Source organism: Triplophysa rosa, linkage group LG24, assembly GCF_024868665.1.
Source record: "Triplophysa rosa linkage group LG24, Trosa_1v2, whole genome shotgun sequence".
Lineage (NCBI taxonomy): Eukaryota > Metazoa > Chordata > Actinopteri > Cypriniformes > Nemacheilidae > Triplophysa > Triplophysa rosa.
The window spans coordinates 2,920,499-2,934,620 of NC_079913.1; the positions used below are offsets into that span (position 1 = coordinate 2,920,499).

The 14,122-nt window shown below is 40.6% G+C and overlaps 1 protein-coding gene across 7 annotated transcripts in view; it reads right to left on the minus strand.

The window, feature by feature from the left end:
• pde3a (phosphodiesterase 3A, cGMP-inhibited) overlaps positions 1–14,122 on the minus strand; it is a 57,493-nt gene that overhangs the window by 28,171 nt on the left and 15,200 nt on the right. For 5 of the 7 annotated variants that reach the window (XM_057323638.1, XM_057323636.1, XM_057323639.1 and 2 more), the window contains exon 2: positions 2,167–2,217. The exons of 1 other annotated variant lie outside the window; for it this stretch is intronic. In XM_057323638.1, coding sequence (XP_057179621.1) covers positions 2,167–2,217 — 51 coding nt within the window. Of the gene's footprint in view, positions 1–2,166; positions 2,218–7,039; positions 7,059–14,122 lie in introns of those variants that run through there. One more of the 7 variants, XM_057323643.1, reaches the window with a different exon arrangement.

Consider the following 14,122-nt stretch of genomic DNA (forward strand, 5'->3'; position numbering starts at 1 on the left):
TTTTTTTTCCACTCGCCTGAATGCTGCATGACCGGGCGAGATGCAACAAGTTTCAGGTGATGAGCGGATGTGGACGTTTCAGATGTGGCGCAGATCCCAATTTTGAACATATAGCCAGATGTGCAGATCACTGACACGGGTGTGAATTTCAGCCACACCATTATCAGGTACTGGAACTCAGACATGACTGTTTTCCACCGATCAATAGAAGGAAAACATACACTTGCTGCACCTTAGTGGCTGTTGTTTGAAAGCTTTTGAGAACTTCAAAGTGTTAATGAGTGTTCCATATGATTTAGGGACGAGAGAAACCACATCCCCTAACTGACAAATGATAAAACAATTCTGTAATTAGGAAAGAGAGCAAACTCGGTAAGCTGTAGCGTAGACACACACACAAACATACACACAAATCTGCACTTCTTGTGTGTTTGATTATGACTCGTTACCAGAAAGAGCAGCATCGATCCTCAGGAGAGGATATCCTTCTGATAACAGGGTTTAGACACAACACACACAAACCATCTCCATCTCTACAAGAGTCTACCTCTGATAACTCAAGTTTCACTTGCCTGAACTTTTTAAAACACAAGTTTGGTTTTATGCATTGCTGGATTCTAAAAAATACAGTATGTACGGCACAATAGGATTGTGCATTTTTTGCATTGCTTAAGCATGCACATGCGCATTTGCATACGTGAGTATGTTTTTTGGCTGCTGACACACACACACACACACACACAATATTGCACACAGGAAAAACAGTACACACATGCACACACTTTCCTTTCTCACATGTATTGTTCTGCTCTAAGCTCATGGTCGTACTGTTCATTCAAGGCCCGATGCATTTTGGGACATGCGCTTGCTGACCAGCCACACGCTCAAACTGTGTGGCATTGGCTCATGTAAGCCCTAACATGCATTATGGTTCAATGTATGTCGTCATTAGCGATATAACAGCCTTAACTTTCTATGGTTTGATAGAAATTCCCTGCTGTCCTTATTAATGCACGACCATTTCATTAAAGATGGAATCACTATCCTTTATTGCCAAATAACACACTAAATAACAACAGAGAATATACCAGCTTTATTCTGAATTTCCTTTCTATTGAAGGCATTGAAGTGTTTACGGCATGAAAATAGGTGAAGGGTTAGACTGCTGGGTATGAATGAAACACCAGGAGGACAAATGTAGGGGCACTGAGCAGAGAAATACGTCAGTAATGACATCATCGCCGCTCCGCGCTCTCACCCAACCATGATGAGAACTAGAGAGATCGGACACACACATTAGCATATGCACGCACACACGCATGGATACTATGGTTTTGGGTACAAATCTCCTAGTTAACCTATACTAGTTTTCTTTACTCTTGATTAAGCGTAAGGGTGGTATTTGGTTGAGAGGATCGTGCCATTGTCGTACAAGAACATTTTCATCCTCTAGGAAGTGACACCATATTTTGGTAGGAAAACAACAAAACAAACATCATTAATGTACAACCAATAGATGAGATGCGTTATGATTCGTCTCACATAGAAACATTCCACCCTGTTTGATGAATCTACAGTATGTGGTATGGTACGATATTTTCACCATTATGTAAATAATTCATAAAGTGGATTTCTGAACATCTGGTATATCTTTTTATAGACATACGTCCTCACATTCCAAAACATGCATATTCATTTTTCCAGTAAAAGTAACAGAGTTCAGGAGATTCTGCGTAACAGGAATGACCCTTCTCATGCCAAGTGTGATGATGTCACTAGGATGTTTAAAAGAAGATCAAACAAGCTCATATCCCAGTTACAGGCACAGGTCTTCATAATGATAACCAAAACAAACAATCATAATACATATCCAAGCCTACCAGAATCAAACAAATATTTTGCATAAGGAAAACTAAGAAGTTTTAGAAACATTAAGATGCTTTGCATCGTGCCATCATTATAATGACAATCACATTTCTTCCCCATATTCTCATTATTGTAATGTGTCTGAATGTTTACAATCAGTTTCTTTTGCAATTATTTTCAATGGTAGTACGTATTGTATCACCTCATTAAAACAAAGTAACAATGCAAAAATGTTTATGTTCCCTCAAAAAAGCATCACATTTTATCAAATAAATGTGACATAAATGCACATAAACTGACCTGAGATCCGCGGGCGCCTCTTTTGTGGTCCCATTCTTGTTGAGGGAGCATCTGCAGACAGAAGCAAAGGACGTCACACTTACAGAAGACTGCTGCACGTAATCCATTCACCATTCACAATCTAGTGAGCCTTCACGTTCTACCTCACTCACAAAAAATACAGCGGGAGGGGGGAGGGCTTCTGGTGGGCTAGAAAGAGAACTCTTGGGATGCCTTTTCCTCCTCCCCGCTCACACGCGTCCTATTTTGCTCAGTGACACATGCTCATAATTCAATTTCACAGTCAGGCAGCCTTTACTCGCCGCTCCTCGCTGCTTAACCGCATCTCGATGGCTGTAAACGTTACGCACTCTAATTAACAGACAGTAGGAGGTTCCTGGGGGCAGAGAGAAACGGCCGACGCGATGCATTAAAACATGTTGCTCGTAATTGAATAGCACCTTGTCTGAAAAACACTCAAGGGCCAAAAGTGAGAGGAGCGCCGGGGACTTGTAACCTCGCTCAAACAGCCTCTGGTCAACTCGAGACTTCGGCCTGGGAAAGTGGACGTTTATAAATAAAATGCAGGATGAATATTTTCCTTCGGTTTGAAGGAAGCCAAACAAATGGCATTCTGGCTGAGTTTATTGTATACGGTGAGACGGGCTGTAAATCAGGCTATACTCGCTTCCACATCGGGCCAACCTTAGTCCTGTCAACTCCCTGGTACACGATGTGACCTGGCACGATATGTAAACAGTGCGTCCAAGCGGCAGTGTAAGACCGCCGGACCCGCAGGACACTGCGCAACGCACCACATTATTTGCAGGCGGAACATGTCATATTAAATTTAAATATCTTTTCCAAACTGTGAGGGACTTTCATGGAAAATAGATGTTTACGGGGATAGACGCATAATGTTGCATAATCTGTCAACAAACCCAAGCAGGACATTAGAAATTCGACATCTTTCACTAGCAAAAAAATTACTGAAATTTTTCCTTTATATACCACGTTTTTGAACATACGATTATACGAATTACAGCAGTAAAAACATAATCAAAAGTTGAAGCAAAACTATATTTTATATTGAGTCGAAGTTTCAGTTCTGGTCACTTTTTAAACCGTATTGAAGAAATTCCCATGTATGACTTTTTTAAGAAACAATGTACATCTAGTCAGTTTTTATGCATATCTTTATTTTTTATTTATTAAGTATTAAACTGCACCCGTCAACCCCGAAATGCCACGACTGACCAATCAGAATGAAGTATTCTGGAGAACCGTAAAATACAATTTTTAGCAAAAAATGTTTTGTTTTTTAGTACAAATAGTACAAAAAGTCTTAAATCAAGATACATTTACTTGACAAGGAAAGTTTCCAAAGATTTATTTAGCCTTGTTTAATGAAAGAAAATATAAGAATTGGGTAAAAGCAAAAAAGAAATCTGACAGTGGGGTGAGAAAAATACACTTAAATTAGGTACTTAAGAAAAGGGTACAACTACTTTTAAAAAAAATCCCCGGATTTTTTGCTTGTTTTCAACAAAAGCTTACCTAATTACCATATTAAAATTATTTTTTGCAGTGTGTAAGCACAATACAAGGTCTACAAAGCATGTACCAACCATGGTAGTAAAACATAGCATGGTTTTTAATATTTAATATCATAACTGTACTGTCTTTGGTCTCTCTCACTTTCTATAAGTGATATTTCAGCTGAAAAGGGCTCTTAGCATCAGAGAAGGTTCCGCTGGACCACTGCAGGTTACGTAATGTTATGTAAAAGCTCTCTTTGGCCGGAGGTCAGGCCGTATCCTTAACTAAGTCTTTAGGAAACCACATCAAGTGACAGTCATTCAGGTCAATACCATCATTATTGAATCACCTGCTGGCCTTTTCTCAGACTCACAGGAGCCCTACACCACAAGACTGTATTATAAGTCAACTATAAGTGTTCTTACAGCTGTCTTTGCACATTAAACTGGAATAAGATATATATATATATATATAAATACTCCAGGTGTAAGCAAAACATCAGAGAGCTTTAGAAGAGAGTCAAAAGACAGCTCTCTAAAGAAGACAGCGTTTTACATGCAAGGTTTTCCAAAACCTGCCAGTCTCTCTGGTCACGGGTTCAATTCATTAAACAGCAGTGTGCCATTTAGCTGCGATATTAATAACGGAGCCTGATGTAGATTTACCACTGTTAAAATCATTAAACTATTCAGAAAACACATTTTCCAAAGGTTTTCCTGCACACCACAGCCAGCGATGTCACTCAATCAAATCTTCTTTATTTACGGACAATTGTAGCGTTACTGCGGGCGTGCATTTGAAAAGAAAACACAGATATTTTCAAACACATACAGGCACCTAAAAATGGAATTAACAGCGTCTTTACAAACATTTATTTACCCCGGTACAAAAGCTTCACTCCCCAGAGCGGATTTCTCAAGGGTGCGAAGCTAACAGGCCATGCTAATGAGATTTCTCTTTATTCAGACATCATTGTAGCGAGGACAGACAATAATCTCACATTAATAAGCGAGCGCTCCGTATTCTAAGTGAAAGGAGAGAATGTAGGAGAACAAGTCGTGACAGAACAGCGCAGCTCTCGGTGGCTTAAGTGACAGATGAGCAATACTTATAATAAGGTGCATGATGCAGCATCGCTTTAATATTGCATGAACGAGCCGCAGCCGAAGGTCCTGCTCGCAGCGAAGACTCGCTTTACACTTTCTCTCTCATGCTCTTCCAACTCCTCCTTTCTGTCTGTCCTACTAGCTGTGTTTGGAATAGCAAATTGCAACTATACTGCTATTTCTGCAGTATAGAATATGCACAATGCGCATAAAAATGTATGCATTGAATATCTGCACACTGCACAGAAAACTGGATCCCACAATGCAACGGGGCTTGATTTAATCTTCGTTATAAAAAGTGATGAATAAACAGCTACATATGGAAGACTGATGTAAAATTTGGTTAAAAATCTAATTTCACATACTATTTTTGCAAACATATATGGCATATTTTCAGAATCAGAAGGACCTTTATTACCAAGTATGTTTACACACACAAGGAATTTGACTTGGCGACAGGAGCTTAGTGCAGAAGAAGTGTACACATGGTGCAAACATAGATGAAATATACATTAAGATAGAAAAAAGAGAGAATTAAGTAATAACAATAATGCACTATATACAAAAAGTGAAAAAATATAGACAAAAAACTACATATAATTGTTTAAATGAATGTGCAGATGTGTTAATTTTCATAATTCTTTCCAGATGGAAAACACCATGGCATTTTAATACAAAAACTGAAAAAAGGATGACATATTCATCTAGAATAGCATGAAGTTAAGTAATTAGAACGTTATTATGTTATATTTGTCTAACTTATTGCATCCCAGATATTCTGCTTGTTTTTCTTACTCTGCATCTTAATGCAAATCTAACAGAGCATCAGCGGGTCACATGAGCTCCCTCAGCTGCGGCAGTCGCAGCCAAAAGCTTCGCCGCAGATGCATCTCTCAGCCATTATGCCTCTAATGCGCTTTTAATAATGTAGAGACTTTGGGTGAGCTAGAAATCACGCGGGCCCGCTGCAGCCGTGCACTAGATTACCGCTCGCACACTTCACAATGATTCATTAATATCTCGCGCTGTGTTCACCGGATACTCCACGCACACTTGTGTGCTGAATTGCTTCATTTAAATACATCTGAGTGGGCCATTTTTCAAGCACCGTGCTCACAATGCTGAGTTGTTGAGAAGGTAAAGCTGTAAATACAGTCTTTATTTGTCTATGCGCAAATGAAGGAATACATGCGCGCCGAGGCCGTGTTGTTTTAAGTCTCGCCTTTGCAATGAAAAATACATCATAGGGTGTTACCACTGCAACCCTCTCACGACTCACATGTTCTCTGAGGCACAACTTTAGTTCATTCCTAATTCAGGTGAATTTGAAGTGAAAGAATTTTATGTTTTATTTATGCGTTCCTTTATTATGTATTACCTTTTCTCTCTCTGTTGAATTGATTTTGTTTACAATTTTTTTTCATGAATCAAGTGCAGTTCTGTATATGGCTTGCAGGTGGCAGAGTGAATGTGAGAATGGGACATTCTTGCCAAAATACTTTTAAAATAATTGTAAAAAATCTTTTGAGAGAAAGACAGACAGACAGATTATACTTCATACTGCTGCAGTAGCGAAGTGTTGCCTTCAGAAGAACAAGTTAAAGAGGAATATTAGTCAAACAGTCTATGATAAATCTTTAAGACCTTAAATCTCCATTAGCATGACGTTGAGCAAACACCATGATACATTACACATGGTTTCATATTCTGTGTTGAAAAATAAGACAAATATTAGTATAAAGACGATAACATCTAACAAAAGTCCATGAGGGATGAGGATCCGGTGCTATAATGACTGTTCAGTATCCGTTCTAACTGCTGTTGGACATCCCTGTGTGCTTATTAAACGCTTTCCAATCCTGCAGCTTCTCAATACACCAGGCATTCTGTCGGCACAAATATCCTGATCCAAAAAACAAAAAAGTGAAGCCGAACGGGAAATGCTTTGAGTCCCCCGAGACCTCAACCTCTGACCTGACTCAGACTGGCTCCCAGTGCTCCTCTAAAGGAGTGTTGCTTAAAGACCCTGGAGAAGACATGTACGTTTCCAGGAAAAAAGCATTGGCCAGACAAACCAGTCTTCATAGTCCTGTTAAAGTCCTGGACCGATGAGTTTTAGGAACTCAGCGCAACGGTGACACACAGACAGATACTGTCATCTTATTTTCCTTAGAAGTTTACGAACCTTCAAAGTCATTATTTACAGTGTTTACAAAAGTGAGTGTGACTGGATGAAAAAGATAAATCACCTACTGTATTTACAGTTTGACTGAGCTCAAGCACAACCCCGGCCAAATTACTCTCGGTCACACTTGCGTCACTCACTAGGAAAGTGAAATTTACTGTTCGTGTCAATATGCATCAGGAGCTCGCCAACTGCTCAGCCCGGAGAAAAACCCCGTTTCATGAAAGGCAATACCAGCCCTTAGAAAAACAAGACAGTCCATTTCAGCAGGATGTCTTTAAACATTGACCTGGAACACAGCTGCTGACGTCCATTTCAAAGTTCTCTTAACCAGACTCCAGGTCCGGAATAAGACCTACTAGCAGAGCGCTTGTATGGCAAAACCAACATTGTGAAAAAGTCGACACATTCCAGAACATTCACAGTTTGCGTGCAACAAAAAAAAACCTGGCGCGTTTGGACGGTGGTGTAAACTTTTTAATGACGCCAAAATTCTGACTGCTGAAATGGATCCTTCAGTGCCACGGCGGGCGCTGCTTAAATCTCTGAACTGTAACCCCCTCCGAACCGGCGAGAGGAACAAATTGCTCCCCGGGACTCCATTTTCTGTTTTTTAGCTGCCCGATACTGCACGCTGCCACAACAGCGTTAACACCATATCATTACATGTTACACAGCATGAGCAATGGAACAGCCGCAGCTAACAGCGCTGCATGCATCGAGCCGTAAAACCTCAGAAAAGACACGCGCTGCAGTTGCACACACATCTTCGTCTGAGCGTCCGCTGGAGATTTGCTCCGCTCGCAGCTCTTAATACATTCTCAGGCTGGGCAAACTGTCAAATCGAGACTATTAGAGGCCACGCGCAGTGACCATATGAATGATTTTCCTTCGATGAGGTGTAATTGACTTTAGTGGAGAAGTACTGTAGCCTCGCTGTCACATTCTAGAAATGTCAATTTGTAATGAATGAAGTGAACTGCCGATTCTACTCAGGATGCTTGAAATGGGGTTGGTGAACGGCAACCAGCAAGGCTATGAAATGTAATTCTGTACAGGCAAAAAAAGTCATCGGTGATTGACAGACAGGTCATAGATGTGCTCAGAACAGCTTGAAAACTATAGGCTAATGGTTAAAAATGAACTTTTCCCACTTTTGGTTATATAAGTATTCAGAAGATTTACCAGCCACAACAAAAATCAACCAGATTGATAAACTTACAAGATGTGAAGTACATTTATTATTATTTCTCTATTTCGTGCTTAATACTTCATGTAAAGTGAACCGGATATGCAACCAGTTGAGATGTTGTGTTTATGTATTCAGCTCTGTTCATAACTGTAAACATGGCTTTGTAGATTGCAATACATGTTAGCTCATTGACCAAATGGTAAATGCTCTCAATTGTGAGTCACTTTGGATAAAAGCATCTGCTAAATTAAGAAATGTTATTGTAAATATGTTGCTTGTGTATATTTACCATTCTGAGAGAGTTTGTGTGTGTAAAAAAGAGAGTGTATGTGTGCCTATGTGTGTGCTTGTGTGTTTGTCCTTGTTTTTATATCCCGGTGGGAGCCTAAACTTGAATGCACACCAACTCATGGGGACTCGTGCCAAAATTGAGGTCCCCATGGACAAAAAGCTTATAAATCATACAGGACAATATTTTTTAAAAATCAAAAAATGCAAAAAGTTTTCTATGATCTTTAGGTTTAGGGGATAAAATATACAGTTTCTACAGTATAAAAATCATTACGCCTATGGACTGTCCCCACGGAGATAATAAACCAGACATGCGTTGTGTGTGTGTGTGTGCGTGCGTGTGTGCGTGCGTGTGTGCGCGCGTCAAAATGATCAGCGGCGGTTAGAGAGGTGATATTGTTAAATGTCAACTGCAGAGCAGAATGCTAAATCCTGCTAATGCACCAGAACAGATTTATGACCACAAAAGCAAAAAGACTATTTTTCAAAACTAACACCGCTTCAGAAAACCAAAATATGTCTCGCAAACTGTATGAACTGCTTTAATTATCATGGCCTCTGTATTCATTTGTAAACACTCTTTACCATTACTCATTTTGTTTTCTGCCTTAGAAAATAAGTCATATGGGTTGTTAATGAGATGGAGGTTTCATTTTACAGTGAACTGTGCCTTTAAGAGCTTAAAAACAGCAACGCTTCTGAAAAGAAGGTCTTCTGTGCAAATGAACAACAGCGGTCAAAAGTGAAGATGAAGCAAACACACAAGTGCACCACTGACACATGTTCAGGACCTTACAAACACATACGCTCAGCAGCCAACACATAAAGATTCATTCATCGTAAAGATTTTTCCTCAAGATGCCGGCTGTTCCAACAATGTCACGTCGGACCACCCAGCATTGTATATGCTCACCGCTGTGAGTTACAGCACATAAATACAGCATCCGACGTCAGTGACAAATCACCCCACCGCTCTTCAAAAGGTGATGGCGGGTTCCTCGATTCTCACCGTCTCCACATGTGATCATTAATGACTCCCTAATCTAAACAACCCGGTGTCTTCTTCAACCTGCTCTCTGTTAAAATGTCTAAAGAAAGTATGACAGGTACCGTTCATGATCACGAGCAGAGGTTTAAACGTGGCCGAGGAAACGACGTGACAAATCTGTTCTTTGTCCAACAGCAGGCCCTTCTAAAGGCCAGCGGGAACATTGCGTTCACTCGAAACCACTCCCGGCCTCCCGGTTGCTTTTGGGTAGCGAGGGTTCGTGACGTAGGCAGAGATCTCACGCTGTGGGCGCACCGCTTCTGGCAGGGCCTTGTATGGAATAAAAGCACTGGAAAGGAGGCTGCCAAGCGCACAATGGTGTTGGAAGAATAGACGTGACCTCAAGAGCGCAGTTTTCCTAAGTAGCGCAGGCACACAACCGGCACGACGCGTCCAGCTGATGATACCTCCCGTGTGACGCCCGGTTCTGACCTGAGATATCTGCTCATGCAAGCATCTGTTTTGAGGCGAGGGAAAGATGTGAAGCGCACCGCATTTACACACAGCTGTTTAGACAACAATCATCCCACAAGATACAAATGAAAAAGAGCGCACTGCGGTAAACATTCATAACATCAGTTCATTTGTGACTGCAGGTGAGAGCGTTTCTCCTCGGATGGGTTGAGCGTTATCTGGTGTTGCGTGTGTGTACCTATTCATTTGACTGGAGGGTAAATATTTGGCTTGGCCATGTCAGCGGGGGCAGACGTGAGTAAGTGGCACTGAGGGAATTTTCCCAAGTTCCCGGGGGGAAGGCGGACACTGGCTGCTCCATGCAAACCTCGGGCTTTGCACGTGGAACCGGCATGCTGACTTTCCCCTTGTGTGTCTCAAATATAAAGCGGACACACATCGAGTCACTGCGGCTCTAAATGTCAAAAGCGATATAGAGGCACTTACGTCAAAATGAGATAAGATTACAGTGGGCTCTGCGAAGACAGAACGCTCAAGTGCACCAGGAAAATGCATTAGCCCATGACAAACACAGAAAAAGAAGAAACGCATTCGCAAAGCACGCAAACGGCTTTACGTTGCCACGCACCGGCCGTCTGCGACTTGCGCACCGCATCACACACCTCAAAGCACTATAAATCCATCTTGAATGTTCACTAATCCCTCTCAGATTTGTTTTCTCTCGCTTGGAAACGGTCTTAAGTCTGCGTCGTGCGCTCTCATCTGAGCACAAATCTCCACACCTGCCGACCCTTAGCCCGCTCTGATCTGAGGAATCCCCCTCATCAGATGGGGGGCCGACTCCCACAGACCATCAATGCCATAAATCCCATCAGTCATGTTCATCTATGCTAATAAGGGCCGGGTGGGAGGACTGTCGATCTGCACGCCACTCGCTCCTTGATTGCTTATTGATTTGATTTACGACTTGCGTCACGGCGGCCCTCCAGCGACCATTCAAAACTCCTGTGAGGGACAGGTGAGAATTATTGTTTGGAAAAACATTTCAAGATTGTGACAAAAAAAGTAAACAAACAAACAGCAAGGCCATCTAGAAAGGACAGAGAAGTCTCTAAGCTCATTACTAAGAGATCTGTCGTGTGACCCGGTCACTTCTGATTATTCATGAGGATGAATGAATTACTTCCAGCATGTATGAATATTTTGGATCGTGGGATGACAGAAATACCATCCCCTTATTAACAGTATTGGCTATCATTCAGTAAGAAGCAATCAGAAAAACTGAGAAGTGTTTTGGCACAAGCTCTAGTAAAAGCAAACTATGCCCTCTACAATAAAAACAGAAAAACTGGGCCACGCTCGCACCGCACTGTAAAGTCAGAAACCACCCTGAAGCGTACAAATCTGGGCCCTGAGTCAAGACTGTTTTACTCCATATGAGAAATTTGCACTTTTTATTACAAGTTGCGCATTAGTCTAATAAGAACCAGACAAGACACAGACTACAACTCCCTGAAATGCCAACCCATAGCCAAGGCCGTTTCTGCTCGGAACAGTTGTTACAGGAAAGCCAAGTCTGCATTTTTTACACTTACAGTTTACCTCGATTTATCCATTTACACCATCACATTCAAAAGCGTTTTTAAAATAAACAACATCTAACGACACGCAATTCAGCATCGTTCACTGAAGTCACACATCCCTCTCGTGGGATTTACAGACGGCACTGAAATAGACCATAATGATGCACAAATGAAACTTGCGTGGAAATCTGATGTCTGATTCTGTCCTTTGAGGCCCCGTCGAGCTGTGCCAATAAGGTGACGGTGCTGGTTTTTCCACTCACTTTAGCACGGGTGACATCAACGCAGGGCAGAGAGGGGGCTCTGGTCGACCTGTGATTGGGTTAGCTGCCTCTAATGGACCGGTCTGTAGAGGGACTGCATTAACCTCACACACAGCTACACTACTGATTACATTCATAATACTAATGAGGACGTGTCTGGTGTCCCAAATCACAGTAATAGACGCTACCAGAAACCCAGGAGAGATGTATTCAACAGACACACAAAACAAACACACACAAACCTCTGGCTCTCCATATGGAACATAATCCAGTTGGTATGACTGGGTACAATGTTGTTGATCTTTTTAATCCTGGATATCAGCAAATGCTGAGTATATATTCAACTTAACTTAAATAATACTATTACGAAGAATATAAGAATATTTGGAATATTTACATTTACTGTAACATGTCCTTAGCTTTTCACTTAAAGATGCAATCTGTGACTTTTTTAGGTTAAAATGAACAAAAATCATTTAAATCATTTAAAAAACCAATCCTACTTACTTTACCCAAATTCACTATGGTATAGGCTTATAATAATGATTTATAATTTCAGCTGTCAGGTATAATTTTTGCAGAAAAAATTTGACATCATTTGACTTCAGTGTAGGTGAGATTAGTGCATAGACCAACCTGCAATTTTATGTTTCAACTGAGATGGCGATAAAGAGGCAAAAGTTAGATTTCAACATCCAATGCTTAAAACTTCTGTAAAACTGCATTACATTTAGTCATTTAGCAGACGCTTTTATCCAAAGCGACTTACAGATGAGGGAAACAACGGAAGCAATTGGAACAACATAAGGACAACAAAAAGCATAAGTGCAATAAAACTGGTCTCATATAGCCTAGCACAGTATAAAGAGCTAAGTTTTTTTTTTTTGAAAGAGTAGAAAAGAGAAGTCAGAACTGATCGGTCAGGTGTTGACGGACGGAAGAGATGTGTTTTCAGACGATTCTTAAAGATGGCTACAGAATCTGCTGATCTTGTAGCTTTGAAATAATATTTATAATGTTCATATCGCTATACAAAAACTATCTTGACTTAGATTTATGTTATTTGGTTACTGTAGTTTAGTTATGAAATATTGATATTGAAAGATTTATAATTCCACTGAAAGCTCTTTACAACTTACATAACACACCTGAAGGCAGGGCAGCTATAAATCTTAAACGATTCTGATCCCTGGATTTTAATTCTTCCAGGAAAATCAATAATTAACTTTGCTTTAAAGGATCAATTGTTACCGACAACATAAATGACAGCAAGAACCACACAATCTCCAAATGACTTTAAAAAGGGGCTGATATGACACGACTTCTCTTTTCCAAGAATCACTCTGGGGTCAGGATGCATGTGGACTTCATTATCTGCTGAGGGTCGTATTTACAGCAGACGGCTTTCTCTGAAGCCTGGATAAAGCCTCAAGAACCGAGAACATCTAACTGAACCTGATGTTTAATGAATCAGAGAAAGCGTGGTGCTCAGTTGGGCCATGCATGACCGAGCCGACACCATCCAGAGTGTTCAGCGAGCAAAGTCCATGTGCAGGTGTCTATGAGATGTTGAATACGGGAAACTGCCTCTCTTAAATGTGCACGCACACACGCCAATGATGTTTCGGGCAGATTCAAACAACTTAAGGACTGACGCGTTCTGAGATAAATACTGCCAAACAGTTTATACTGCAAATATAAACTGCAAACAGCCTTCTATTAAAAATCTAATAAATTCTGTATAAACAATAAATATTGCTCTGCTTAAAAGAACGTGATACAAATGTCACTCATGCATCCAAAAATATGTGCGTTTCGTGTACACTAAAGGAGCAGTTTACATGAATTTGTTTTGCATAGCTGACATGATGTGGATTGTGATAAGCATTATGTATTAGGACTGCAAGATATTGAAGAAATATGCCTTATGCCAGTGGTTCTCAAACTTTTTCGTTGTAAGGCCCCCTTTGTGTAGAGTGCGGCCCCCCAAATAAAAACGTATAATCTTAAACTTCGATTTTTAATTAAACCAAAAACAAATTCTGTTATACAATGCAGGAACATCAATACCTTTGGTTGGTGGTCTTATTTTTCTGATGTTTGATTGCATAAACTTTGTGAGAAATTTCTATATTTTATATAATGCCACAAAATCTGCGGCCCCCCTGGATCCATCTTGGCGGCTCCCAGTTCGAGAACCACTGGCATATGCAATTCAAAACGTTTGTAAAAATCAATTTTAACCATATAAAAATATTCACATTCTTTCTTTTTTTATTGTTTATCATCTTCCACACAAACACATTCCTGTGCCAGGCTCTGCTATCTACAATGACCAAAAATTTCGACTACACAT